At 47.9% G+C, this 27077-nt stretch overlaps 1 protein-coding gene across 1 annotated transcript; it reads left to right on the top strand.

Annotated features, from left to right (window-relative positions):
• Window positions 1–5186: 5186 nt before the first annotated feature.
• On the top strand, window positions 5187–10269 carry CCT8L2 (chaperonin containing TCP1 subunit 8 like 2). Its single transcript, XM_032303972.1, has one exon. The coding sequence runs from the start codon at window positions 5355–5357 to the stop codon at window positions 7023–7025; it is 1671 nt and encodes a 556-aa protein (XP_032159863.1). The 5' UTR covers window positions 5187–5354; the 3' UTR covers window positions 7026–10269.
• The last annotated feature ends 16808 nt before the right edge of the window (window positions 10270–27077 follow it).

Raw genomic sequence — 27077 nt, 5'->3', positions numbered from 1 at the left:
CGTAAGTGTCTAGAAGCATCAAATGCAAAAAAGAAAAAAAAAATTTTGAAACCTACTTTTTCAAAAGTACACACGTAGGCATTTTTAAAACATGGTAGATATGTACCAAAATGTTAACAGCAATCATCTCTGAAGGTCTGGACCACAAGGGACTTTCACTTTCTATATTACATTTTTCTACAATGTTTGAATCTTTCAGAGCACATGCAGTATAATAAATACATATTAAATATTTAGAATGTGCTTGGGGGGGGTGAGGATTATCATCTACACCAAAGAAAAAGCAACATCTCATGGAACTAAGCAAAATAAGAATCTCAAAGTATCTAGCAAAAAACTGATAAAAATTCACAGTACAGTACCCCTTCTTACTAATTGGAGGCCTATAAATGTCATTGATAGGGCCTTTATTTAGAGTTTGTTTTGCTTTGTTTTAGTGAATATAAAATACCGGTCTCTCCTATAGGTTCAGTATAAATTGTCTCTCTCTCCTTCTCTTTTTTCCCCCATAAAGTCTTAAGCTCCTCAGCGTTAGGAACCAAGCTTACAGTTGTAGAGGACCACTAAAAACTTAAATTCTAGATCTTCTGATCTTTATGTTCATATTTTTACTGTTAAATTTACACTTTAAGAAGTTGCAGTCATAGGCTATCAATTTTTGTCCTTTTTCAATGAAAAAGGGTTTTAAAAATTCCAGGGCAAGTGGCTGACCCAGTCAGTAGAGCATGTAACTCTGGATCTCAGGGTTGTGAGTTTGAGCCCCATGTTATGTGTAGCGATTGCTTAAAAAATAAAAATTCAAAAGAAAGTCAATCATTTAACTTTAGTTCATATTTAGTCCGCAGTGTGTGTTTAGCTTTGAAAATTCTTACTGCTTTACATGAGTTATTTCAGTAATGCATACCGTGTACCTGCTGGACAGAAAAATTAAAGAAACTGAGAAATAATTAAACAGAACATTCACCTTCAAAAATAATTTGTGTAGGGACACTTGGGTGGCTCAGTGGGTTAAAGCCTCTGCCTTCGGCTCAGGCATGATCTCAGGGATCGAGCCCCTCATCGGGCTCTCTGCTCAGCGGGGAGTCTGCTTCCCCCTCTCTCTGCCTACCTCTCCGCACTTGTGATTTCTCTGTCAAATAAATAAAATCTTAAAGAACTAATAATAATTTGTGTATGAGTGTGGGGCAAAGTAGGTGTTGGGCAGCACACTTCATATAGACAGGAATCTTGCCCTCCAGGGGTCTATGCTTTAAGCCTGGCACTACTTAGCAAGATAAACACAAAAAGGGCAAGCAGGCAACTGAAAAATAAACATGGGAAAACATACAAATAGAAAGATTAAATATTTACATCCATTGTGTACAAGACCATAGTTTTAATAGAAACGCATCTGGGCATATGGGGGGAAGGGCAGAGGTGGAGAAGTCAGCAGACAACTACGTCTATTTAGAAGAGGGATATAAAAACATTGTGCCAGGGTGCCTGGGTGGCTCAGTGGGTTAAGCCGCTGCCTTCGGCTCAGGTCGTGATCTCAGGGTCCTGGGATCGAGCCCCGCATCGGGCTCTCTGCTCAGCAGGGAGCCTGCTTCCCTCTCTTTCTCTCTGCCTGCCTCTCCATCTACTTGTGATTTCTCTCTGTCAAATAAATAAATAAAATCTTTAAAAAAAAAACCAAAAAACATTGTGCCAGCCAGTGTTATAAACTAGAAACCCTACCCCAGCGTCCCCAGCGCTCCCCCCCCCCCCACAAACTCTTAAGTTTCTCTCCTTTATTGATGATACAAGACTACTACTGCATTAGTTTCCCAGGGCTACCAGAAGCTGGGGGCTTAAAACAACAGAAGTTTGCCCATTCACAGTTCTGGTAGCCAGATGTCCCAAATCAAGGTGTTGGAAGGACTGGTTCCTTGTGGTAGGCTCTAAGGAAGAATCTGGTGTATGCCTGTCAGCTTCTAGTGGTCGCCCACAGTCCCTGGTGACCTCGGCTGCAGAGGCATCACTCCCAAGGCCATCTTCCCTCCGCATCTCTGTGCCCTCACATGATATTCTCTCTGTAAGTGTCTCTCCGCTTCTTGTATGGACACTAGTCCTATTGGAATAAGAATGCACCCTACTACAGTATGACCTCATCTTAATTAACTGCATCTGCAACAACCTTATTTCCAAATAAGGTCACATTCTGAGGTTCAAACAGCCTATCTTGGTGCCTACCCATCTTAGCAGATCAAAATGAATAAATTTTTTTTTAAAGTGTATTTAATGGGTTAACTGCATGCAAAGTTTTCTGGACACAAGATATTCACATTTATTTTACACCTGATCAATTTAACTGTGGGATAAATAAAATTCAAGCAAATTTAACAGTGACAGTGTTCACATAGTAGTAAGTAAAATTGTGATTTAATACTCCCTTGGTCAGTTTGATCTATATAAAGGTAGGTCAAAAAATTTCGATCCAAAATATACGGTTTGGAGCCTGTTTTCAAGATCAAAGACAAAGAGCAGATCCTCACTTTCCCTGTGCTGTGAGGCAAAATGGACAAAGACACCACAACATAAAAACATGTACCTTTACGATGGAAATGTAACTCAAGGGTCCCACCCATGTCTCTTCACCACGCTGAAGTCTAAATTCCTTGGCATGGCCGCCTAAGCCTGCCACTCCCTAGCCAAAGTGTCCCTCCCCTCGCCCTGCCCCCCTTCCTCCTCACAGGGAGCTCCAGCCTTCAGAACCACTTTTGGTGGACCACACACTTCACTGGGCTGTCCCAACTCCCTTTGTCTCACGTGGCCAGTCTCTGCTTCTTTAGATGTGACTTCCATCCCTGACCACGGCTCTCCCCATGACAAGGACTCTGTGTCCCCCCCAGACCCCCATGCTTCCACAACACCCATGCTTGCCCCATCACAGCTCCCAAGGCCTGGAATGTATTGCACCCTACGCCCTTGTAGACACGGCCGCCCTTGTCTGCCTTACTCATCTTGGATCTCTATAATTTAGCAGCAGCTCAATAAATAGTTGTGGAGTAAGTGAAATAAGTGGGAAAACAGGTGAAGTCTAAGAGAAAGAGCTAAGACAATGCCCTACAGGAGTGTCTATTCCCTCCCCATTCATCCACCAGGAGTGTTTACTTTTTAAAAGAAATTGTATCTTTATAACAATGTAAACATGCATACTTTGCTATATTTTGTGTCAGCTGTTACATTTCTATAAAGAAACCCCACTCCTCATTTTTGCCTCTATACCTAACATTTTTTACATGATACTCTTCTCAGGGTTACTAGCTTCCAGAAGCCTGGGTACGGAGGCTCATACCTCTTCCTAAAGGAGTCTCCAAAATCAAAAGAGGTCAGAAGAGTTGTCCACGGTCTTCAGACAGCATAATATCTCCTTAGAAACATTTCTTCCCTTCAATATAATGTTGAAGGGGAAATGATAACAGAATAAATTACATAAAATGTATCATACAGTCCACTTACAGAAAACTAGAAATCCGCAACAGTCTATGAATGAATATATGTGCAAGGTAATAATGTTCATCAAAATGCCAACAGTTATGATCTCTGAGCTGGAATTCCAAATGACACTGGCTTTCTTTGTATTTTTTTTAACTTTTATAATGAATAGCTATTATTTTTACAAAAGCAATCAAGTTGTTTTTCAAAGAAAAAGTTTTTTTCTCCAAAATTATCTCCATTTTAGCCTTAATTATATTTCAGTCTCACTGAATTTTTTCTTTTCATTTTTCTTTCTTGCTATCATCTTGTCTGTGGAAATATTAAAACAATGCCCACCATACAATCATGGTTACGAACTGGCATAATCAACTTCAGAGCTCTTTTTCATTTCTCCCCCTTGGGGACAGTTGCTATTAAACAAAGTAAAAAGGGTTTTCCCAAACAAAAACGAATGGTAATGCTCTGTCTTTCCCCTACTCTTTTTTTTTTTTTTTTTAAATTTTGTTTATCTGACAGGGAGAGACACGCGCATACAGAGAGAGAGAGGGAGAACACAAGCAGGGGACACAGGAAAGGGAGAAGCAGACTCCACTGAGCAGGGAGCCCAATGTGAGGCTCCATCCCAGGACCCTGGGATCATGACCGGAGCTGAAGGCAGACACTTAACCAAATGAGCCACCCAAGCACGCTCCCCGCCCCCCACTCTTAATAATCTTGGTCCCCTTCCAGCTGGTGCTCTGCCCCATGCCTACAGAAGTGGTATTCCCGCGGTGCAAATCTCTTCCCCTTCCTGGTGTCCATGTTCCTGTTCTTTTGTAGTCCTCGTCCCACTGAACATAGTAGGTGCTCAATAAAGATTTATTACACTAAAAAAGGAGCCATGGTTCCCCACTAGGCTCTATTTGAGGAACGGAGGGAGGAGGGAGCAAGGAAAGGAGGGCTAGGACGGCTACTGGAAGGAAAGAACCGAATTTCTGGGGACTGAGGGTAAGACTTGAGGGGCCTAAATTCATTCCCTGTGGTTTTCTGCCTTTCCCAGCACTGGGAGGCTAGAGACTTGCACTGAGCTACCAACATTTCTATTCATTTTTTTCTGTAGGCTGTTGGCATCTTTCTCTCCCTTGTCTTGAGCTGCCTTTGCCAGCTCAGTGACCTCGTTGTCCCTGGAAGGAGCAGCATCACACACCTGCAGCCCCAAAGACAAACAGACCAACAAACACCGGAAAGAACCTGGTGGGCAGCACCAGCACCTGCGGAGAAGGTGGCCAAAGCCTCCAGGGCGGACAGATAACCGAGCTGGTAGGACCTGGCCCTTCACGGGGAAGTAAAACAAAACCCCGCTTCCGCACTCAAAAATGACAACCCACGGGGCAGGAGCCACAGCTTCATCAGGAATTTCAAGCGGGTGGGATTTTCACTTGCTTTCCTCTCCACGGTCTCCCAAGTGGAAATGAAACTCGGGCCCGGCGCCCGCGCGTGTCCCTCATCTGCCGTTTGACCTGGCCTGACTCCTGCCTGCGCGCACGCCCCCACCCTCCACTCCAAGCATCCTTCTGTGACCTCACTCTCTGCCTCCTGGTTCCAGGGGCCGTTCTGTGACTTCATCACGGTCCTGTCCGTCTCAGCCCCGGAGCTTCAGAGGCCCCAAAGCCCGGTTCCTTGCAGATCAGTCTGGGGCGTGGTGGAGGGCTGGGCTCTCAGCAGCTCGTCCCTGCACCCGATCCTGGAGCGCCCACTTCTCCAGGGCCCAGCTCGGGGGGCATTCGGCTCCTTTTTCCACTGACCACCCCCCCAAGAAGCGTCCGTCTGAGACCCGCTGCCCGGGCGCCCCCCTCCCCCCGGCTCCTGCAGCGCCTCGGCGGGCGGGCGGGGCGGGCTCCCGCACTCGGCAGGCGATGGCCGGCAGAGCCACCTCGGCGCCACCGCAGTTGCCCGAGCGCCTGGCGGCCGGGCCGCGGCGGCGCGCGAGGAGCCCGGGAGCGCCGGAGAGGCACCTGCTCGGCAGCGTGCCCGCGGCGCAGACCCTGGCCAGGGTCATCCGGCCTTGCTACGGCCCCCACGGGCGGCAGAAGCTCCTGGTCACCGCCGGAGGAAGCACGGTGTTCACGGGCTACGCCGCGGCCATCCTCCGGGCCCTGGAGCTGGAGCACCCGGCCGCGCGGCTCCTGCGCGAAGCGGCCCACGCGCAGGCGGAGGGCCCCGGCGACGGCGCGGCCTTCGTGGTTCTGCTGGCGGAAGCCCTGCTCCGGCAGGCCGAGCACCTGCTGCGCGCCGGCCTGCCCCGCTCCCAGCTGCGCCAGGCCTACGCCGCGGCCACCGCCGAGACCCTGGCCCTGCTGCCCTCCCTGTCCATCCGCTCCCTGGGGCCCTTGGAAGACCCCTTTTGGGCCCTCTATTCAGTGATGAACACCCACGCCGCGCCGCAGATGGACTACTTGGCCAAGCTGGTGGCCCACGCGTGCTGGGCCACCAAGGAGCTGGACGGCAGCTTCCACCGCGAGCGCGTGGGGGTGTGCACCCTGCGAGGGGGGAGGCTGGAGGACTCGTGCCTGCTCCCGGGGCTGGCCTTGAGCGCGAGCCCCTGCGGGCAGGTGACCACGGTGCTGAGCGGCGCCAGGGTGGCCCTCTTTGCCTGCACCTTTGGTCCTGCCAGCCCACAGGCTCCGGCGACGGCCCGTCTCTCTAGTCCCGAGGACCTCACTAAATTCAGGAAAGGAAATGAACAGTTGATAGACGAGCAAGTAGCCCAGCTGGCAAACGCATGTATTAATGTGGCGGTGGTCTGGGGGGACGTCGAGGAGAAGACGCTGGCACAGGCTGACAACTACGGCATCATGGTGATTCAGGCCAGGGCCCACAGGGATGTGGTTTACTTGAGCGGGGTGCTGGACACGCCTCTGATGCCCTACCTTCTTCCTCCCCTGCAGCCGGGAAAGTGCCAGAGGGTGTACGAGCAGGAGCTGGGGGAAGGTCTAGCTGTGGTGTTCGAATGGGAATCTTCAGGTACCCCTGCCCTCACCTTGGTCCTCAGGGGGGCCACAGCGGAGGGGCTAAGGAGCGCGGCGCAGGCTGTGTACCACGGCATCGACGCCTACTCCCAGCTGTGCCAGGACCCCAGACTGCTCCCGGGAGCGGGCGCCACCGAGATGGCGCTGGCAAAAATACTCTCAGAAAAAGGAAGCCGACTGGAAGGGCCTAACGGCCCGGCCTTCCTAGCATTTGCCCAGGCCCTGCGGTCTCTTCCGGAGACCTTGGCCGAGAACGCAGGCTTGCTGGTCTCAGAGGTCATGGCGGAGCTGAGCTGCGCCCACCAAGCTGGGAACTTCCTGGTAGGCGTGGGGGCTGAGGGGATAATAAACGTGGCGGAGGAAGAGGTGTGGGACACCCTAGTAGCCAAAGCCCAAGGACTTCGAGCGGTGGCTGATGTGGTTCTCCAGCTCGTGAGTGTAGATGAAATCGTAGTGGCCAAGAGAAGTCCCGCAAATCAGCAGGACTTGAATCCTGTTCCCAAGAAGGCAAGGGAACGGCCGTCTCCCCTGAAAAAGTCAACTCCTCCAAAGGCTTAAGTAGCAACAACCTCAATAAAATGCAGATCGCCAAGGAAGGCACAATCACCCCAAAAAAGAATGTTTGCCGTATTTATTCCCTCCGTGCTTGGTACTATCAGAGTCAGTTTCTTTAGATGAATGCAGCAGAAAGGACCACAAGATAAAAACTCTTTTCATTGATTTATTTCCTTTCAGATTCTTGATTTTCTCAGTTCCTGTTTCTCTCTTCTCTGTCATATTCTGTTCCTCTCTTCCAAGAAGAGCAGGACTCCATTCTATTAAAGATTTTTAAATTGAGTACGTGGGCTTGGGGGATGCAAAAAAAAAAAAAAGAGAGAGAGAGAGGAACCTCTTTCTGACTGCTTGAGTTATCCCCACACGATATCCTAATGTGAATTTCTGTCCAGGTGTCACGTTGGCAATCTGAGAACGTCAGTTCCAGCTCACAGGGGCGGCTGCGCACTCCTGTTGTGATCAGTTGAGCGAAGAAGGGAATGTTACTTTACGGCAGAGAAGGAAGTGAGGAGGAGGAGGCCCAAGGGAAATGAGCCGGCAGCAGAAATAAAATAAAAAAGTTCTTGGCATGGGTAACAGAAGAACACACACCTTAGAAGTGCATGCAGGTGGTTGTGTAGGTGAGGAGAACTGGGGAGCCCCTGGCACCAGGATAACCCCAGTGGGGCTACGATTAGGGGTGGAGGCTCCTGGGCGTTGAAGAGGGAGTTCCAGTGCAGCTGGGAGCAGAACAGCACGTTATTACCCAAGCCTTTTCCACTTTAACCATCCAAGTTATTCTGCCTCCGGGAAAAGAGCAGAACCAAGGGACAGAACCTAGACGATGGGAAGCTGTAATCTCTTACAATCATTTAAAAAAAAAAAATGCTTTAAGTATCTAGCAAGAGAACCAGACTCAAGAAATGAATGTCTTATAGTGGACATATTAGCTTCAACAAAGCAAAGCAAATGTGCAAAGATTTCTTTAAAACCCGGAAGCAGCGAAGTCATGAAAAGCGGCTGCTGAACACAAGATGGGAAATGGGAATGCAGAGAACCATGTTCACCACTTCTCCCTTAAGAGATATAAAACATCCTTGGTGTCTCTCGTTTTGTCGCCATCATTATATTTTAGTGAATATAATTAAGTTCTTTCATAGTTCCCCCTGCCTTCAATTTCCGTATTGTTCTCATAGTCTCAAATTCCGTAACAGTGAGGATGCTAGAAATAGTTAAATTTTTAAAGCCGTTCAAACACACTTTATATATACTTCAAACACGCATATGCATTTTATCTAATTAAGACAAACATATGAGAAAGGAGCTTATTTAACTTTCAGTTGCAGAAACTTCAGAAAAAAAGTAATTGACCAAAGCCACACAGTACATAGAAGAGGAAAATCCTTCTCTTATTTGTTGTTTTATCACCTAATCTTACATTCCTCTCTTGGGATGTTTTCAGAGATACCACCCCTATGATTACAAAGAAAGAATGTCTCAAAGGGCCTTTTGAAAATTCACAATGTGTTTTTTAAATCAGACAAAAAGCTTTGTTTATTTTATATAAAAGATGGCCCTTGCTCACAGAGAACATTTTAATTATATATCCAAGACATATGTAATCCAAACAATGTAAGATCATGTATTTTAAAAGTCCTAAGTTTGATATACAGGGGATTTTTCGATAATTTATTTGGAGAGACATCATATTATAGCAATAACGTCTCCTTTGCTCCTGGACAGACATACAGAGACACACACACACACCATTTGCATACATGTAAATACAAGTTAAAATGATCAAGGATAGTCTTAAAAGGGACAAAGAAAGGGACAGCAGACACAAATTTAACTGGCATATGCTAAGAACTCTGAAGGTAAAAACACCTGGCCCAAACTTGTACCGTGAGGAGACAGAATTCAGGCATCTAATGGGATGTGCCGGGAAGGGCCCGGAGCTCTGGCTCAGGCCCCTGAACCGCCTTGGTGTTCATCCATCCCAAGACCGGCGGGTCAGCTCTTCAAATTCTGTGAACTGCTGTGTATCCTTCCAATGAGTGAGCCAGACTTGCTTTCTCCTTGCTTTCCCCTTCTTGGAGCTGAAAAACCATTAGCAGTTCTGGAAGGGAAGGAAAGGTCCGTCATAGGACAGGAAAGGTGACCACAAGGGCAGCTGGTAGACTGGGCTTAGGGAAGAGAGCAGAGTGGGGAATTCACTATTAGCTCAAAGTGCTTGGGTATGGAGCCCCTCTCAGCTTCAGTTGAGGATGCATACTTCTCTCCCACCTGCCTCGAGCTCTTGCTACCCAACGTGTGATCCCTGAACCAGGAATGGATCACCAATGTGGAAGTCCAGCCCTAGCTCCCCACCCAGACCTACTATGTTCGAATTTACACCATAGCAGGAGCCCCAAGGGATGGGGTGCATATTAAAGTTTGGGAAGCGCTGATTTAAGCAATAACCCCATTTAGCTTGATTATGCTTTGAGTATCCTTTTAATATCTTAATATCGCAATATCCTATCCTCTTAATATCTGTTCTGTTTAAGGGTTAAAATATATGACTTGGCAAGTTGTTTCTTTTCTCCTGCTGACTCTGGAGAAGTATACCAGCATTAGACCAGTTTTACTGGATCCTAGTCCTGCTTCCAAGGTTACAAGATCAAGGGTCTCAAGTTTTCCAAAGGCCAACAGAGTTGGCTACTATTTGGCCTTCTCAACGCCAGAAGCCGCTGCATTTCCGAAGCAGCACCTCCTGCAGCACATTCTTTATGGAACTCGCCACTGGGGGACTTGCCTGTTCTCCCATTCCCAATCCTTTCCAGTTCAGCAACATTTGCTTCATGAGACTCTGAGTTGACCTGGCAAACGGAGAGCAAAGAAACAACATCCAGAGAAAACAGAAAAGGAAAACAAGAACTTCTGAGTCCTGGGGAATGAGGGAGACAGGTGCCTGGCTTGGGAAGTGGAGGCTAGGCTGCTGAGTCCTGAGAAATGTTCATTCACTTGGGCAACTCAAGAGCACAAACCAAGACTGGACCCTACAAAAATACTGCAGTCCTAACGAATAAAAGAAAAACAAAAAAAGCCACTGATTCCAAACTGCAAGAAGATTTAGATGACAGGGAAGTGTCAAAAGTTTGTTTTACGTCCTTGTCTGTCTGAACCTCTCCCCAAGAGTTCCTTCTGAAGACAGCCCCTTACGGCAGGAGCTTTACCTTCTTGGCCTACGAGTCTGAGGTCGCTTTAGTGCAGAAGCTGAGAGAGAGAGAGAGAGGTAAGATTAAAGAGAAAAAATCCTAAAACATCAAAATGGGGACATGTGAATGGGAAGAAAATTTATTTGGCAGAAAAATTTATTTGACAGAGAGAGATCACAAGTAGGCAGAGAGGCACAGAGAGAGGGGGGAAGCAGGCTCCCCGCTGAGCAGAGGGCCCGATGCAGGGCTCGATCCCAGGACCCTGAGATCATGACCTGAGCCGAAGGCAGAGGCTTTAACCTACTGAGCCACCCAGGCACCCCTTTTTTAAAGATTTATTTATTTGAGAGAGAGTGCATGCACCAGTGGGAGGGGCAGGAGAGGGAGAGAGAATCTCAAGCAGATTCCATGTTGAGTGCGGAGCCTGATGTGGGGCTCAATCCCAGTACCCCCAAGGTCATGACCTGAGCCAAACCCAAAGCTGGATGCTTAACCAACTGCACTAGCAAGGAGCCCCCAAGCAAAACTAGTTTTAAGATTTGCTTGGACCCTGTCAGCTGGATTAATGTAAATTGCACATATTCAACACCCCAGACCACTTCCATTTTTGCTTGAGCCTTTCAGGAACAGGGACCAATGGTTGACTCTTCCCCTCATGAGGGTTGTGAGTGACACTGTTAAGAATTAACTGATGGGCTACTCCCTGCTGTGATGGGGGGGGGGGGTGGAGAATCCCCTCTGTATACTGTTACCTGATTAAGGTAACTACTCCAGGGAAAATTGTCCTTGTAGTGCTAAAATGCCAAAACCTGCAGTAGACACAAAATTAGCTCACCTTTCTCCCACAACATCAACCCTGGGATCGAGCCCTGCATCAGGCTGCCTGCTCAGCGGAGAGCCTGCTTCTCCCTCTCCCTCTGCCTGCTGCTCTGCCTACTTGTTCTCTCTCTGTCAAATAAATAAAATCTTTAAAAAAAAAAAAAAGAGAGAGAGAGAGAGAGAAAGAAAAAAGAAATAAGGGATAGGACAATAGAATCTCCAGGACAGTCTGGGGGGTCTGAGAACAGACCCATCATGAAACCTGGAGCCCCAGAGGAGTTCCTTGTGCCAAAAGACAGAACAGAAACCTTGTAGGGGGTGGCGGGAAGAAAGGGCTAGAGAATCTGAGAGCAGTCAGTCCTCCCTGCGCCTCAAGAAGGAGCAGGTGAACAACTGACTTGGTTGAAGTCTGGACTGACCAAGAGGAAATGTGAGGAGACTAAATTTAGCTGGAATTAGCTAGATGAATTATTCTACCATAAGGTCGAAAGCGAGCTGGAAATGAAGTATGGAAATCATTTGATTACAGAAAGACATCTACACATGCTTCCTACGCACTGAGTTCAGGGCTTGAAAATTCAAACTCTCTACAAATGTGAAGACCGAGTAGGGCTCTCATGTCCTGCGTGCATCACCGGGGGAGGTGGATACCGGTTACTGCAGAGTGAAGTAAGACAGACTAGAAGCCGGTTAGAAAAACAGTGCGACTCTTTCCGTAATGCAGTTATACTCAAGATGCACTTTTATTCATTACACACGTTTCTTAAAAAATGGCTTTCTAGACGTTTTCTTTTAACTCAAAGCATCAGAAATGAAAAGCGGATCCCCATAAGCCTTTTTAAACTTTACTGAACTCACCATGAAAAACATTTTCAGGGGCACCGGGTGGCTCAGTTGGGTCAGCTTCTGCCTTCGGCTCAGGTCATGATCTCAGGGTCCTGGGATGGAGCCCCGCGTCAGGCTCTCTGCTCAGCTGGGCGCCTGCTTCTCCCTCTCCTTCGGCCTGCTGCTCCACCTTCTTGTGTATGCTCTTTCTCTCTCTCTGACAAATAAATAAACAAGATCTCAAAAAAAAAAAAAAAAAAAGAAAATGTTTTCATATCCAGACTGTCATTAATCTTTTTAAACATCTTAAAACCTGCATATTCTGATTCCTGTGCCCAGACTTCAGAACCCCAGCTTTGTGGAGCCCCTACTCTGGGAGCTTACTCTCTTGGGAGACAACCTAGCTCAGGACAAGTTTTCCCCTCCAGAAAAGATGAGATCTTCCAGCCAATTTCAGTCTTCCCTGCGTAGGTGCAAAATATTAGATGGTTCACATTTCATCCCTCCATCTTTAAAAAGATTTTATTATTTATTTACTTGAGAGAGAGAGAATATGAGCAAGGGTGAGGAGGAGAGGGAGAGAATCTCAAGTAGACTCCACGCTGAGCATGGAGCCCAATGCAGGGCTTGACTTCACAACCAGGAGATCATGACCTGAGCTGAAACCAAGTCCGGTGCTCAAACGACTGAATCACCCAGGTGCCTCTCATTCCTGCATTTGTTTTGATTAAAAACCTATTTTAATTTTGTTAATTAAAATTAATGATTTTAATTAATTTAATTAATTAATAATTTTAATTATATCGATAATTTAATTATAAAAACGAAATGCTGCAAATGGCAGCATTTTTTTTATGAGTGAATAACATCCCATTCTCTGTATTTATATTGATATTTATAACTATATGTATTATTACATTTTCTTTATCTGTTCATCCATCAATGGCCTTAAGTTGTTTTCGTATCTTGGCTATTGTAAATAATGTTACAGTGAACATGGGGGTACAGATAGCTTTTTTTTTTTTAAAGATTTTATTTGTTATTTATTTGACAGACAAGATCACAAGTAGGCAGAGAGGCAGGCAGAGAGAGAGGAAGGGAAGCAGGCTCCCCGCGGAGCAGAGAGCCCGATGCGGGGCTTGATCCCAGGACCCTGGAATCATGACCTGAGCCGAAGGCAGAGGCTTTAACCCACTGAGCCACCCAGGTACCCCTACAGATAGCTTTTTGAGGTAGTGATTTCATTTTCTTTGCATAAATACCCAGAAGCTGAATTGCTGGATCAGATGGTAGTTCCCTTTTTTTTTTTTTTTTTTTTTTTGAGGAACCTCCACAATGTTTTCTATAGTGATGGCACCAATATGCATTCCCACCAACAATGCACAAGGGTTCTCTTCTCCACAAACTCGCCAACACTTGTAATTGTCTTTTTTTTTTTTTTTTTAAAGATTTTATTTATTTATTTGACAGAGAGAGATCACAAGTAGGCAGAGAGGCAGGCAGAGAGAGAGAGAGGAGGAAGCAGGCTCCCTGCTGAGCAGAGAGCCCGACGCGGGACTCGATCCCAGGACCCTGAGATCATGACCCGAGCCGAAGGCAGCAGCTTAACCCACTGAGCCACCCAAGCGCCCTGTAATTGTCTTTTTGATCACAGGCATTCTGACTGGTGTGAGGTGGTATCTCACTGTGGTTTGATCTGCATTTCCCTGAAGATGAGTGATGTGGAGCATTTTTTCATGTGTCTGTTGGCCATATGGATGTCTTCTTCAGAGAAATGTCTATTCAGACTTGCTTATTTTTTAATCTGATTTTTCAGGGACTATTGAGTTGTAGGTGTTCCTTATTGAGATTTAAAGTCTTTGATGCCTGAGTGGCTCCGTGGATTAAGCATCTGCCTTCAGCTCAGGTCATGATCCTGGGGTTTTGGGATCGAGTCCCATACTGGGCTCCTGGCTCAGTGGGGCATCTTCTCCTCTGTCTCCCTTTACCCCTGGCTCCATTCATTTTGTTTCTCTCTGTCAAATAAGTAAAATCTTTCAAAATAAAATAAATAAATTTAAAGTCTTGATTCAGATGTGCAGCATCACAGCATAAAGTTACCATCCACAGAGATTGGTATGCTAAAGCTACTGTCACAATGATTTTTGCATACAATTTTTATTTTGCCCTATGCTATGATAGGGACTATGTAGATTCTTTCCTTTTTGAGAGAGCAAGTGAGCAGGAGGGTGAGGGACAGAATCTGAAGCAGACACCACACTGAGTGCAGAGCCCAACCAAGAACTTGATCCGAAGACCCAAGATCCAGACATCCTGAAGATCCAGGGATCAGACCTGAGCGGAGCCAAGCATCCCACATTTAACCAACTGAACCACCCAGGTGCCCTAGCACTGTGCAGGAGAGAATACCATTAACCATTTAAAATTTGGAAATATAATGTAAAAAATATTCAGAGAAAACATGCCCACTTTCCTTTTCGATAGTTTACTTCATTTTCCATTGTATTACAGATTCATAAGGTAGAATTGCTTCCCCCTTAATTTTTTTTTTTTTTTTTTTTTCTCTAGGTCTTCATTTCAGGCACTTCTCACCATTTCTTTATTTCTGTGTCTGTGGTTTCTACTTTTTCCATCAAGTTCTATTGGTCTTTGATTTAACCCTCTTTGCCTTTTATCCTATGGCTGCTGTTTGTTGTTTGTTTTTTCAGAGGAAATCAGGGCAGTTTGACTTACAGGGGTCACCTACAAGACCCCTGCACGGCTGAGCGGGCGGCCGGGCCCCCCAGACCTCCGCTCCTCCTGCAGCTTCTTGCACAAGCTCTTGCTCATCTCCTTAAACGCTCCGTAGGTGACTGTGCACAGGGTCAGCCCCTCATGCTCCGCTGACAGGCCACAGAAGCGCGAGGGTGGGGGTTGCTCGTGCGTGCGGCGCGGCTTATGGGCCTGACACCCTGTGGCCCAGGGGTCCTTTCCCTCTAGAAGGGGACGCGGAGCTGTTGGCCGCCACCATCAACCCTCCCTGCAGGTCTCCCGCGCACACGCGCAGTTCCTCTCAGAGCAGAAGGAAACGCCGGAAGTGGCCCGCCGCCATCTTGGGCCGTGGCCCGCCGCCATCTTGGGCCGTGGCCCGCCGCCATCTTGGGCCGTGGCCCGCCGCCATCTTGGGCCACGCTGCCCACCTGTGGCTCCTTGAAAACTTTGCTCAAATTCTTTTCCATCCTGGATACGCTGATTCCGCCCCCCCCCCCCCCCAGGCCATTCTAGGAAGATAATCCCCTAGTTTGTTCCCAAGATCGGGATTTCCTTTTCATGAATTCAGTTTCTCTTCTTTCGTTTATTTCCCCCACACTCTACAGCTCTTTTCAGCTTTTTTACTCTCATGAAGATTTCCCTCTTCTTTTGTCTACTGAGTCCTCACACACTTTTATTTTGGACTCATCCCAACAGTGCGTTTCTAGAAGCGCGGCTGGTTGAACGCTTCTCTTTCTGCATAGCAGCCAGTGGAGGTTCTGGAAGTAAATTATATTCCAAGTCATAGCGGGGCACAGCTGGACTTACTGCTGCAGTGTAAACATTTATTAAGCACCAACCCCGTGTTACGAACTGGCCAGGGGCACTTGGCTGGGTCAGTCAGCGGAGCATGTGGCTCTGGACCTTGGGATTTTTAGTTCAAGTCCCCACCTGGGGTAGAGCAATTAAACACAAAATCTGAAAAAAAAAAAATTAAAAAAACAAAAAACAAAAAACCCAAAACCCAGAACTACCCAAAAAACAAGGTTTCAATTTGGTCAACAGGGAAGCAATGTGTATTAGGCAAACTTGGCTAGTATGGGACTGTAAAAATGCCCTTTAGATCTCCGGCTGGAAGTGGCAGAGCCCCTGATCTCACGCACTCCCGTCCTGGGGCGGGAATATGGGCTCCAGCGCCCTGGTCAGCCTGGCCAACGCCGTCTCTGAGCTCCACTGCAGCCGGAGCCTTCCTACCGACTCTGCCCCCTCTGCCAGGTCTCCCAGGCTTCTCCAGACCTCTCCCCTTTCTTCCCTCATAGATATTTCCTTCTACAAACCTCTTGCATGACTACCCTGTCTTGGCATCTACTTTGCAGAGGACGTGGAGTGACACAGGATGGTAAGACATAAACACAGGATTCCTTTGAGACAGAGAGCCCCTTCCTTGCATCAAATTTGTCCTTCCAAGTGAGTGACTCTCCTTTTCTCACAAGTCACTCAAGGTGAGAGAACTTCAATTTATAACCAGCTGCCGCACCCTACCTCCACCTAAGGGCCACTCCCCACACCACTCCCTAACTGGCATAGCTCAGGTCCCGCCTGACCTGCAGCCCGACACCTTCCCAACTACCAAACAACTGTGTGTGCACGCCTGTGCGGGTGTGAGTGTGCACAACCCTCCCTCCAACACATACACTTTCCTCTTTCCTGTGTGTTATTATTCATTTCCAGGAGTCAACGAAGCTTATCCTGAAGACCTTTCTCCTTGTAGTAAGGCTTTCTTACTAAATGAATGACAATTAAAACAGCTTTGCCTAAGAAGAGCATTTCGGTTACTTTCTCAAACTTTTTCTGGTAAACAGTATTTCATCTGAGCTGCGTGGTAACACAGGACTAAGACCATCAGCCCCACTTCACAGAGGAAGAAACTGAGACACAGATGAATCTCTGCAGGTGTCAGTTTCCAAGTCTGTCCAATGAAGACTTGAATCCTATGACCTCTGAGGCCTCTTCTACTATGAAAATGGTATTTTTTTTCATAAATTGTCTGAAATTGCAGAGCTAGCGGTTAGTGGTCGATTAGGGATATATGAGAGAATGCCTTTTGATGCTAGGCGAATTCTCCCACACCATGTTCTCTTTGCGGACAATGGGACCCGCTAACATTGATTAGTTGTCCTCACCCGCCGTGCCCATGCTAGTGACGCACAGGCGCACTGAGGAATACCTGCTCACCGTCCATCCTCCTCCTACGGTCTCAGTCTCAAAGTATTTAGATTTCAGTTCCACACACACTTACCAGGAGCTGACACCACCCCTGCTCTGAGAAGATGCTCCTGTTGATTTAACCTGATCAATATTTTCTGTTCTCCAGGTGACAGTCACTGGTTGGTCTAGGGCTGGGCCCAGGCCCAAAAGGTCCAACAACCAGGGTGAACTGGAGGGTTCTGGGCTGGATGCAGGAACGGATGTGTACTCTCTCCTAGCGGATATAAATCAGGAAGCACTGTCTTCATTGCTTCTGGCAGCCTCTCTATGGCCCCAAGGGGAAGGCACAGGATTCTTGTTTGGGCCAGTAGTTTCCAGCAGCTAAAATCTGAGATGTCTATATCCCTAATCACTGAACAGTCAACACAGGCAAAGACTGATGAGGTCACTGAGACCCAGAGAGTTAGTAGACTTTGCCAGGCTCGCACTGCCTGTTTGGGGAGGTGAGGGTTAGATTTCAACGCTCCACCAATGGACCCAGGGTTCTCCTGGACTCAGCAAGTACAGAATGCACCCCAGTACAAAGATTCTTCAGAAAAAAATCAGTTTTATTTACTGAACAGACTAAAGAAGTACACGTGAAAGGAGGAAGGGGAACTAGAAGGTGCTTCCTTCTCTGCTCTCCTGCCTAAGACAGAAAGACCACGGGCTCCAGCTGAGCGTGCTGGTAACACTGAACCAGATAATCCTTCCCTTCCCCCACCCCAAACTTCTGTCAAGCAAAAAGCGTCTGCGACTGCCCCAAAGGAAGAAGGCGTTGCCTGCCAAGTATCTGCCTACCTGAGGTCAGGGTGAGGGCAAGGCAGTGAGGACAAGCTGTGAGCAGCGAGAAAAGCGATGGGCACAAGGCCTTGATTCTCACTCTCCTTGTCAAAGAATAGCCAGAAATAAAGCACACAAGGTAAAGAAACCCAAAACATTTAGAAACAGAATAGCTATGTTTTCAACTCTCACTTACAGGTGTTGTCTACACAATTTTGGCAGAATCAGACAGGGACAGTCTGTCTGGTTAGTCCATTTGATCACAGAAAACACACCATTCACTTACTCATCAAGGACTTAAGTACCTACCCTATGTCCTAGAGACGTGCTCACATCCTACTGGTGAAGGGCAGGTGAAGGGCAACGGGGTGTGACCAGTAAATCAACAAGATGATTTCAAACAGCTCCAGCTCTGAAGGAAACAGTGATACGGTCAGATAGGAGGGGCCACACTTTAGATAGTCAGAAACGCCTCCCTAGAGTGACACAGGAGCTAAGCCACGTGAGTCTGAAGGAAAGCAAATCTAGACCGGTCGGGAAACAACAGCAAGTGCAAAGGCCCCGTGGCAAAAAGCACTTGGCAGAAAGGCGGTCCTCCTGCCTGGAGAGCAGTGAGGTTAAGCTGGAGAGGATCCTATAGGGGAGGGCCTTGCGGGACACGGCGGGGGCTTTGTCCGGTGCCAGCGCAGCTGGAAATACCAGCCCGCCACTCTTCTGCGGATGTGAATGAGCCAGGATGGATTCTCCCAATGGACCTCCGGTGCCTGACCCGGCTTGGAGTGTGAGATCTCCCACTCCAATGGCCTTGGGGAACGGGACTTGGTTTCCTCATTTAAATTATCGAGGGTCTGGAGCCAGAAGACCCGTGTGGGGATTAGCTCCAAACCTCCGCGCTGAGTCAGAGGCGACCACTTCCAAACCCAGCAGATTCTGGAAGCAACACGAAACTGAAACTGAGCAGAACACTGCACGAGCAATCGCTGTGGGCACCTCGCTCCCCCGAGGGTCGGGAGAACCCCCGCCGCCCTGCGCTCGCCCTCCCGGGTCTGGGCGGACCTGCGAGCCCCGGCTCGTCCTCCGTCCCCGAGCGCAGAGCGACGCCGCGGCGGTACCGACACTCCCCGCCCCCCGCCCCGCAGCGCCGCGCGGTCGCGCCCCCGGGCAGAGCGCGGGCGGGGGCGGGGCCGCGAGGGAGCGGGCGGACTGGAGCGGCGGGGCGGGGCCCGGGACGCGCGCGGCAGCCCCGACAGCGGGACCCCGGGACGAAAGCTGGGGACGCCGCTGCCGGCCGCCGACGCGCGGAGGAGGGAGCCGCGCAGGGACGCCGCGCGGTGGCAAAGGGCAGGAGGCGAGCGAGCGGGCAGCGCAGGGCGCGGAGCCCCGGGGTAGGCGGAGCAGCGGCGGGCGCGTCGCGGGGCTCGGCTCCCGGGGCGACGCAGGGGAGGCACGGAATGCTGGGAGGGGAGGAGACACGAGGGACCCGAGCCGGACGTGGACGATGGAGCGCGGCCACGGGGGACCCCGTACGGCCGTCGCGCCGAGCGGCCGGCCCCGGCTGGCTCCTCAGGAGGGGCCGCGGGAAGGGGGTGGGGCGCCGGGCGGGAGGCCAATGGGAGCGCGAGCCAGGACGGGGCGGGGCGTCGGCCGGCTGGAGGCCAATGTTGGGGAAGGGGGGCGCGTAGAGCCGGGGGCGGGGCGCCGGGCGGTTTGAGGCCAATGGGGGAGGTAGAGAAAAGGGGGGCGGGGTGTCAGGCTGCTCAAGGCCAATTGGAATGAGGTAGGAGCGGGGCGGGGCGCCGGGCGCCGCGAGGCCAATGGGAACATGAGCTGGGGCGGGGGCGGTGCGCCAGGGGGCGATAGGGCCAATGAGAGGCTGAGCCGGGGCCGCGGGCGGCCGTCCGGGCCGGCGCCTGGGGAGACGGACCCGGAAGGCGGTGGGGGCGGGGAGCCGGGCTGACAACCTGTCAAATCCACTTTGGGGCGAACTAGGTCACGCGCCTCCGAGAGTCAGGGCGCCCCCGCCCTGCGAGGCCCGGCGGGTGGCCCGCGGGCCCGGCCCGGCTGCTTCCTCTTCCTGCTGGCGTGGGGGCGGGGCGGGCGCCGGGACACCTGCCTCCCGGGCCCTGCGGCGGCCGCTCGCTCTCCCCCTGCTCGCCGGGGCCCCTCCGCCCGGGCCCTGCTTCAGACGGCCGGGCCCACCGCGGCTCCGCTCTTGGGAACAGGGTCCGCCCGAACGGCCCTCCAAAGTTGAGGACGCCGCACGCCGCTGCTCGCTCGCTGGGGACGGTGGCGCGGTGCGCGCGGTCCCCACGGGCCCGCGTTTGCGGAAGCCGGCGGCCGGCGCACTACTTGGCGCGGAAGGAGCCGCGGGCGGAGGGATCCCGCGCGCCGGCGGGGGGTGGGGGCGTCGTGGGGCGCGTCGTGGGGCCGGGGGGAGGCGGCCCGAGCCCGGCCCCGCGGCGAGGTGCGCGCCGCAGACCCGCGCCGCCCCCGCCGCCCCGCGGCAGCCGGGTCACCTGCTCCCGCCGGGGAGACAGCCGGCGGCCGGCGGGCCGGGGGCGGCGCTTTGTGTGTCTGGAGCGGCGGGTGGAAGGGGAGGGCTCCCCGGTCGGTGCGGCCCTCGGCGGCTTGAGCTCCGACGCGGAGTTCCGAGTGGTTCCGGGCGAACGAAATGAAAGAAAAGCCTCCGTTAGACGTGAGCACTGCACAGGTCCCGGGGACCGTGAATGCGCTCCGGCGTCCCCCGTGGGGGTTTCGGCCTGCGCCAGTGCGCGGACCGCACGTCCGTCCTCTTCAATATGGAGCCCTAATAGGGCTGTAGCCGCCGCTTGCAGGGCCGCTTGCAGGGCCGCTTGCAGGGCCGCTTGCAGGGCTTCAAGATGGATGTTGGTGCAGCGTCGGATCAGCGGTGCTCACGTTAACGGAGCGAGTCTCTGCCCCGTCGCTGCTCAGTGCACATTTGCGTAGAACTTTTGCACGGAATGGGTAGTAAAGACGACGCGTTGTTTAATTTTTACTACTTGGCCATTCAAATTATGTTAATTTCCCCCAGAACTCGGTGATGCATTGTTTTAAATAACAATGACCAACTCCTCCTCTACTCCCAGATTGTAGGGAACCCAAGGGTAAAATGTAGATTAAAAACGTTAAAATTTGAACGCAGAATTTAAATCATTCACATAGTAATTATTTGAAATGCTTCTTTGTAATACTGTAGTGAACTGGAACAAATAAAAACACTTCGTTTTCATTCAAATATTTCTTTAAGCAAATACAGTATTTCTTAAATATATGCAAGCATTTGGCTTAAACGTTTGCATGTGTCTATATGGGAAGCATTGTGCTCAAACATTTTTATTACTTTACCCAATGCGTATTTCATCAGTGAAATGATTGTATTTCCCTTTAAAGTCTAGCTTTTAATTAAATGCGTTTTAGCTACCACTTTGAGAAGAAAGCAATATACTATATCATCTGTGTATAGAGTATGCAGATACCACTTTTTTACATTTAGGAGAAACATGGTCATGAAGAAAAAACTGGATAAAGTAAAATGTTCTTTAAATTCAACATAAACGAGCTTACTCGTTAATTAGCCGTAGGATTGAACTACCGTATTACTCTGTAACACAGTATTACCAATAAAAGTGGGGATAGATGTCCAACCTTTTTATGTAAATTAAAATCGAACAAAGCAACAAAAGACCTTTTATATGTTTTGTTGTAGTGAATTCTTTACTGCCAGCTAATTTTCCAAATTGAGTAGTTCTCTATTTTGACCAGTTGGCAATCCAGCACTGTGAGCAGCTCTTAGCCCTCACTGGGGAGGTTAAAAAAAAAGGTAGTATCTTTTCCTACTGCAAAAGTTTTGTTATCAATTTCCACTGAAAGATGTTTTCTTTTTGTTATTCTTCTAATGCTAATTAATACTCACTAAAAAGACAATAAAACCACAAGTGCTTTCCTTTAACAAATAGATGACGAGATTGTAAGTAACAAAGTCAACACTTAGAATTTAGGATTGAGTTGCGTATCTTCACACAAAAATTGCATGCTGGAATTTAGCCATTATATATATTACATTAATAAGTAAAAATGGAGATTTTAAAATTTAAACTAAGTGCAATACAAAAAGTATCTTGCTACTTTGGAGTCTATTTTCATTCTTTTAACGAAGAGTTTAAAACTGTTTCTTAAAATGAGTGAGATGATGTTTCATGTCTTTTTTTTAAACTTCTGATTTCATAAAAAAGCTAGCTCCTTCCATTTCTCTCTTCAAATATGAAAATCAGAAACATTCTGCATTAATTATTTCTTTTGTTGTATCCCTTGCTAGCAAATTCTTTTGGAATAGATTTGGGAAATTAATTAGCTTTATAAATGGAGTTACTGTTTTGCCTAAACACTTCATGTATAATTCCTTACGGGAGGATTCTTCTAATTCTCTACCAGAATGTCTTGGCACAATTTAATTTCTCAGATGGTATTGCACTTCCTGGACTAGAAGAAAAGAGCAGGCAACCTCTCTACTTCTTGTGGGGAGAAGGGAGGGTGGCTTTACCCGAGGATAAAGACATCCTCATGGCAGCTCAGCCGGGGCTGCGTAATTGGAAATTCAGTTTGGACCAAAAGGGGTAAAAGAGTCTATGAATGGGAAATAAATACGCCTTGAGTTAAAAGTTGCAAACCAGTGGTCTGCAGATGTGTTTGTTGGCCTCTCACAATGTTTAGAGGTTTTTAAAAATTAGATTCCAAGATTTCAAAAATGGGACAGTTTGGATAAAAATACAGAATGGTAGCTTCTCTTGAAAAGGAGCAGACATGGCTTATTTCTTGCCTGGTTACGTGCTGCTGTAGCCGACCAGCTGCTGCCCCCTTTAGACACGGCACACACTCTGTACACCAGTCTCAATGCAATCATTCATCTTCAGCCAGCTGGCCACGAACGGAATCTGTGTTTGGGTATACCTGCTCCAGGTTCTATAAAATTGTGAAAGACTTCATCACAGAGAGAAGGTAGGCTTAGGAAAAAGAGATGATCCTGTTTCTAAGTAAATACAATGAGCTCAGAATTGGAAAGTTATTGTAATTATAGATGGCAACTGGATGTATCCCATTATTTCTTTTATCAGTCCCTTGGCATAAGAAAAGGTGAGGTTGTATCAAAGAGGGAAAAAATGTTTTAAAAAAGGGAAAAAATGTTTTTATGTTGTACTTTCCACTTGGAAAGGCACTGCCTTGATTCAAATGAGTATCACTGGAAATCCTGGCTAATGGAACCCAGGAATAGTAGTCAACTGTGCAATGTTGTGCAAGAAGGGATTCCCTGAAAGGCTACAAGATAATAGCGATGACAATGATGATGACAATGTCTTGACATTATTGAGCAGCAACTGTGTGTTGGACATTGTTCCAAGTGCTATCTGAACTATGTCTCGTTGTTATATCTTACTTACGAACTCACTTCTACCCCACTTTCCTTTTCTTCTGGTAGCTACCCTGAACTTTCTAAAATTCAGGCATGAGGTGAGTGCTGTAATTCGCTGTATCTTAAGATGGCACTGACCTTTGGACTTACTGGTTCTGAGTGTCTGGATTTTTCTCTGTGGCCTTTCCCTGAATGTACCCCAAGCTTGTCCTCTCTCAGGCCTCTTCCTGTCACAGTCTGTCTTTTCCTGCTGGCATCACCCTTCTCACCTCAGCAAGAAATACTCTTGGGCAGAGAATAGAGAGAATCAGCCAAGACAGGCAACAAATGAGGCAGGAAGAAAAAGATGAAAGAGAGAGGAGTAAGATGGATAGCAAGCACTAAGGACAGGGAAATGGAGATGGACACAAAGACAGCCACCTCCTGTCCTCCCGTTCTCTCCTCCCCATCAGCAGTATCATCAAACTCAACAACAAAGCCCAGTGAGAACAGCTGCACACTAGAAATTTCCAAGTTTGTGTCCAGATGGATTATGTGTTTAATGATTGTTGGGAGTGTGAAGTAGACCAGCTCTGCGGTTACATGCTAGTGGAGTCCAGATACATCTACAAGGGAAGTTTCAATAAAACGTGTACCTTCGTATGATAGAATATTTATGAGCTTTTTATTTTTTTAAGATTTTATTTATTTATCAGAGAGAGAGAGAGAGAGAGAGAGACAGCAAGAGAGGGAGCACAAGCAGGTGGAGTGGGAAAGGGAGAAGCAGGCTCCCCGCTGAGGAGGGAGCCCGATGTGCGGCTTGATCTCAGGACTCTGAGATCATGACCTGAGCCGAAGGCAGATAGATGCTTAAGTGACTGAGCCACCCAGGCATCCTTAAGAGGTGTGTGTGTGTGTGTGTGTGTGTGTGTGTGTGTGTGTTAAGATTTATTTATTAGCATGAGTGTGCACGAGTGCGTTTGCATACACATATGTGTGGGAGCAGGGCAGAGTGAGAGGGAGAGAATCTCTAGCAGACCCCCCACTGAGTGCAGAGCCTGCTGAGGGGCTTCATCTCCCATTCCCGAGATCAAAACCTCGGCCGAAACCAAGAGTCAGATGCCTCAACTGAGCTACCCAGGACCTCCTATGAGAGTTTTAATAAGATGGTTCAAGTGATGCTTGGGTGGCTCAGTCAGTTAAGCATCTGCCTTCAACTCAGGTCATGATCTCAGGGTCTTGGGATCCAGCCCCATATCAGGCTCCCTGCTCAGGGAGCCTCCACTGCTCCCTCTGCTTGTGGTTTCTTGGTCAAATAAATAAAATCTTCAAAAAAACAAAAATAAAAACAAAAACAAAAAACACACAAGGGGCACCTGGGTGGCACAGATGGTTAAGCATCTGCCTTCCACTCAGGTCATCATCCCAGGGTCCTAGGATCAAGTCCCGCATTAGGCTCCCTGCTCAGTGGGGAGTCTGCTTTTCCCTCTCCCTCTGCTGCTCCCCCTGCTTGTATTCTCCCACTGTTTCTGGTGAATAAAAAATTAAACCTTTAAAAAAAGTAAAAAAAAAAAAAAAAAGATGGCTCAATATCATATTAGATGAAGAAAAAGCAATGTATATTTATATATATAAACATATTTAGGAGTTAAAATATTGCTTTAGTTTTTAATTGGTTAAAATATTATATGAATTTATTTAAAAGGCTAGAAGAAAATATGGCAAAATCGTGGTGGTTCTGGATTTCCAAAAATGCTCTAGTGATCGTAAAGTACTTATCTAATCAAAATAAGATAAAATAATTATGGACCAGGGGGAAAAACTAAAAATCAAGCTGAGGATGTACATACTGAGTTTTAGTTCTATGAAAGAAATGAAAAATTATACTATAGCTACAGATGTTACCATCTCCAGATTTCGAAAATGTTTTTCAACTATCTCAAGGGGACTTGGAGCAAGAAAGGACAGATGGCTGAGTGGAGCCAACTTCCAGTGCTAGAAAAGTAACACAGAGTACTGTTGTGCTGATGCCACACCTGTGGTAGCCACTTTGAGCAAAGAAGAATGGCACACACGGTTTCCCCTCCTGCTGCACGTAGAGTATAGCAGTCCTCTCTGTGCATTGAGGAAGGAAAAGTATACATTCCAGAGCATCTAAGAAGGTATATCAGTTTCCTAGAGCTGCCAAAACAAAGTGCCACACATTGAGGCTTAAACAGCCACAGTTTATTTTCTCAAGGTTCCAGTGGCTGAAAGTCTGGGATCAAGGTATGTATGGGGTTGGCTTCTTCTGGAGCCTCTCTCCTTAGCTTGTGATGGTTGCCTTTTTGCTGTGTTCTCACATGGATTCTCCTCTGTCTGTGTCCTGATCTTTTCTTTTCTTTTTTTTTTTTTTTAAGATTTTATTTATTTGTTTGACAGAGAGAGATCACAAGTAGGCAGAGAGGCAGGAAGAGAGAGAGAGAGGAGGAAGCAGGGTCCCTGCCGAGCAGAAAGCCCGATGCGGGGCTCGATCCTAGGACCCTGAGATCATGACCTGAGCCGAAGGCAGAGGCTTAACCCACTGAGCCACCCAGGTGCCCCTGTCCTGATCTTTTCTTATGAGGATACCAATCCTATTGGATTAAGATTGACCCTAATGACCTCATTTTTTTTTTAAGATTTTATTCATTTATTTGACAGACAGAGATCACAAGTAGGCAGAGAGGCAGGCAGAGAGAGGAGGAAGCAGACTCCCTGCTGAGCAGAGAGCCCGATGTGGGGCTTGATCCCAGGACCCTGGGATCATGACCTGAGCCGAAGGCAGAGGCTTTAACCCACTGAGCCACCCAGGCGCCCCCCTAAAGGCCTCATTTTAACTTAATTACTTCTTTAAAGACCTTAAATCCAAACATAGTCACATTCTGAGGCTCTGAGTGTTGGGACTTCAGCATGAATTTTGGGGATGCAGCCCATAACAGGGTGAGGAACTGGCTGGAGAAGGTGGTTCTTTGAGTGTAATAATACTGATCAAGGGCATCTGGATGGCACAGTCGGTTAAGTGTTGTACTGCTGGATTTGGCTCTGGTCATGATCTTAGGGTCATGAGATTGAGCGCCACATCAGCCTCCACACCCAGCATGACTCTGCTTGAGATTCTCTCTCCCTTTCCCTCTGTCTTCCCCCCACCCTGTGCATTTGCTCTCTCTAAAATAAATAAATCTTAAAAAAAAAAAAAAAGAATGTTGATCAAGACACTTGGGATGGACATTCAGTTGCTGGGTTACTTGTGAGAGATGTACTGTGGGGTTACTTGTGAGAGATGTACTGTGACTGGACAGGCAGACAGCTTTCAAAAGGGTACAGTAGAACTGGTAAAAGTGTAGTTAGCTATGTTTCCAGAAACTTTTGGCCATTTGGCTCTATTTACATTTTGCCTGATTGAAGAAAACCATCTTAAGGCTTACCTCTAGATTGGGACTTTTTCTAGCAGTGTCATGAAAATTTATGTAAAGATTATTAGAGCTGAAGAAGATTAAGAGAATAGAAGATCTGTTAAATAGCCTAAATGAGCTTTTTGCGACTCTCCTTTTATTTAGATACATGAATTCCATCATGCTGGCCTGGGGAGATCTATTAGAAAGTAAATTTATATCAGCAGCCAACAACTGCATTTCAAGAACCAATGTCTGAATGCCCAAATGTAAAGAATGATATGGATCCTCAGGCATTTCTTTCCTTGCCTCTATGGGAAAATGGAGTAGTCGTTGGAAGGTGATCTAAAAAATGAGGACAAGTATAGCGATAGCAAACAACGACAACACAAATCTCAATCTGCCTTGGCTTTCTCTACAGTCGGAGAATTCTGAACTTGAGCCAGAGAACTCTATTTCATTCTGCAGCAGGCTCCCGTCCCTTTGGAAAAGGTGAGGGTACATATGATGAATAAATAATATCATCATATTTTGCTTCAGTAGAAAAAAACCTGCGTGTGCAAGCAACAATCTCTTCCTTGTTTCAATATTAAATTGCTTAGTTGGACTAAAGCAAACCCTTAAAAACAAGAAAACTGCTTGGCATCCATAT

This window comes from Mustela erminea, chromosome 11 (genome assembly GCF_009829155.1).
Source record: "Mustela erminea isolate mMusErm1 chromosome 11, mMusErm1.Pri, whole genome shotgun sequence".
Lineage (NCBI taxonomy): Eukaryota > Metazoa > Chordata > Mammalia > Carnivora > Mustelidae > Mustela > Mustela erminea.
Note: the sequence above shows the minus strand (reverse complement) of the source record. Positions and strands in the feature narration are given on the sequence as shown.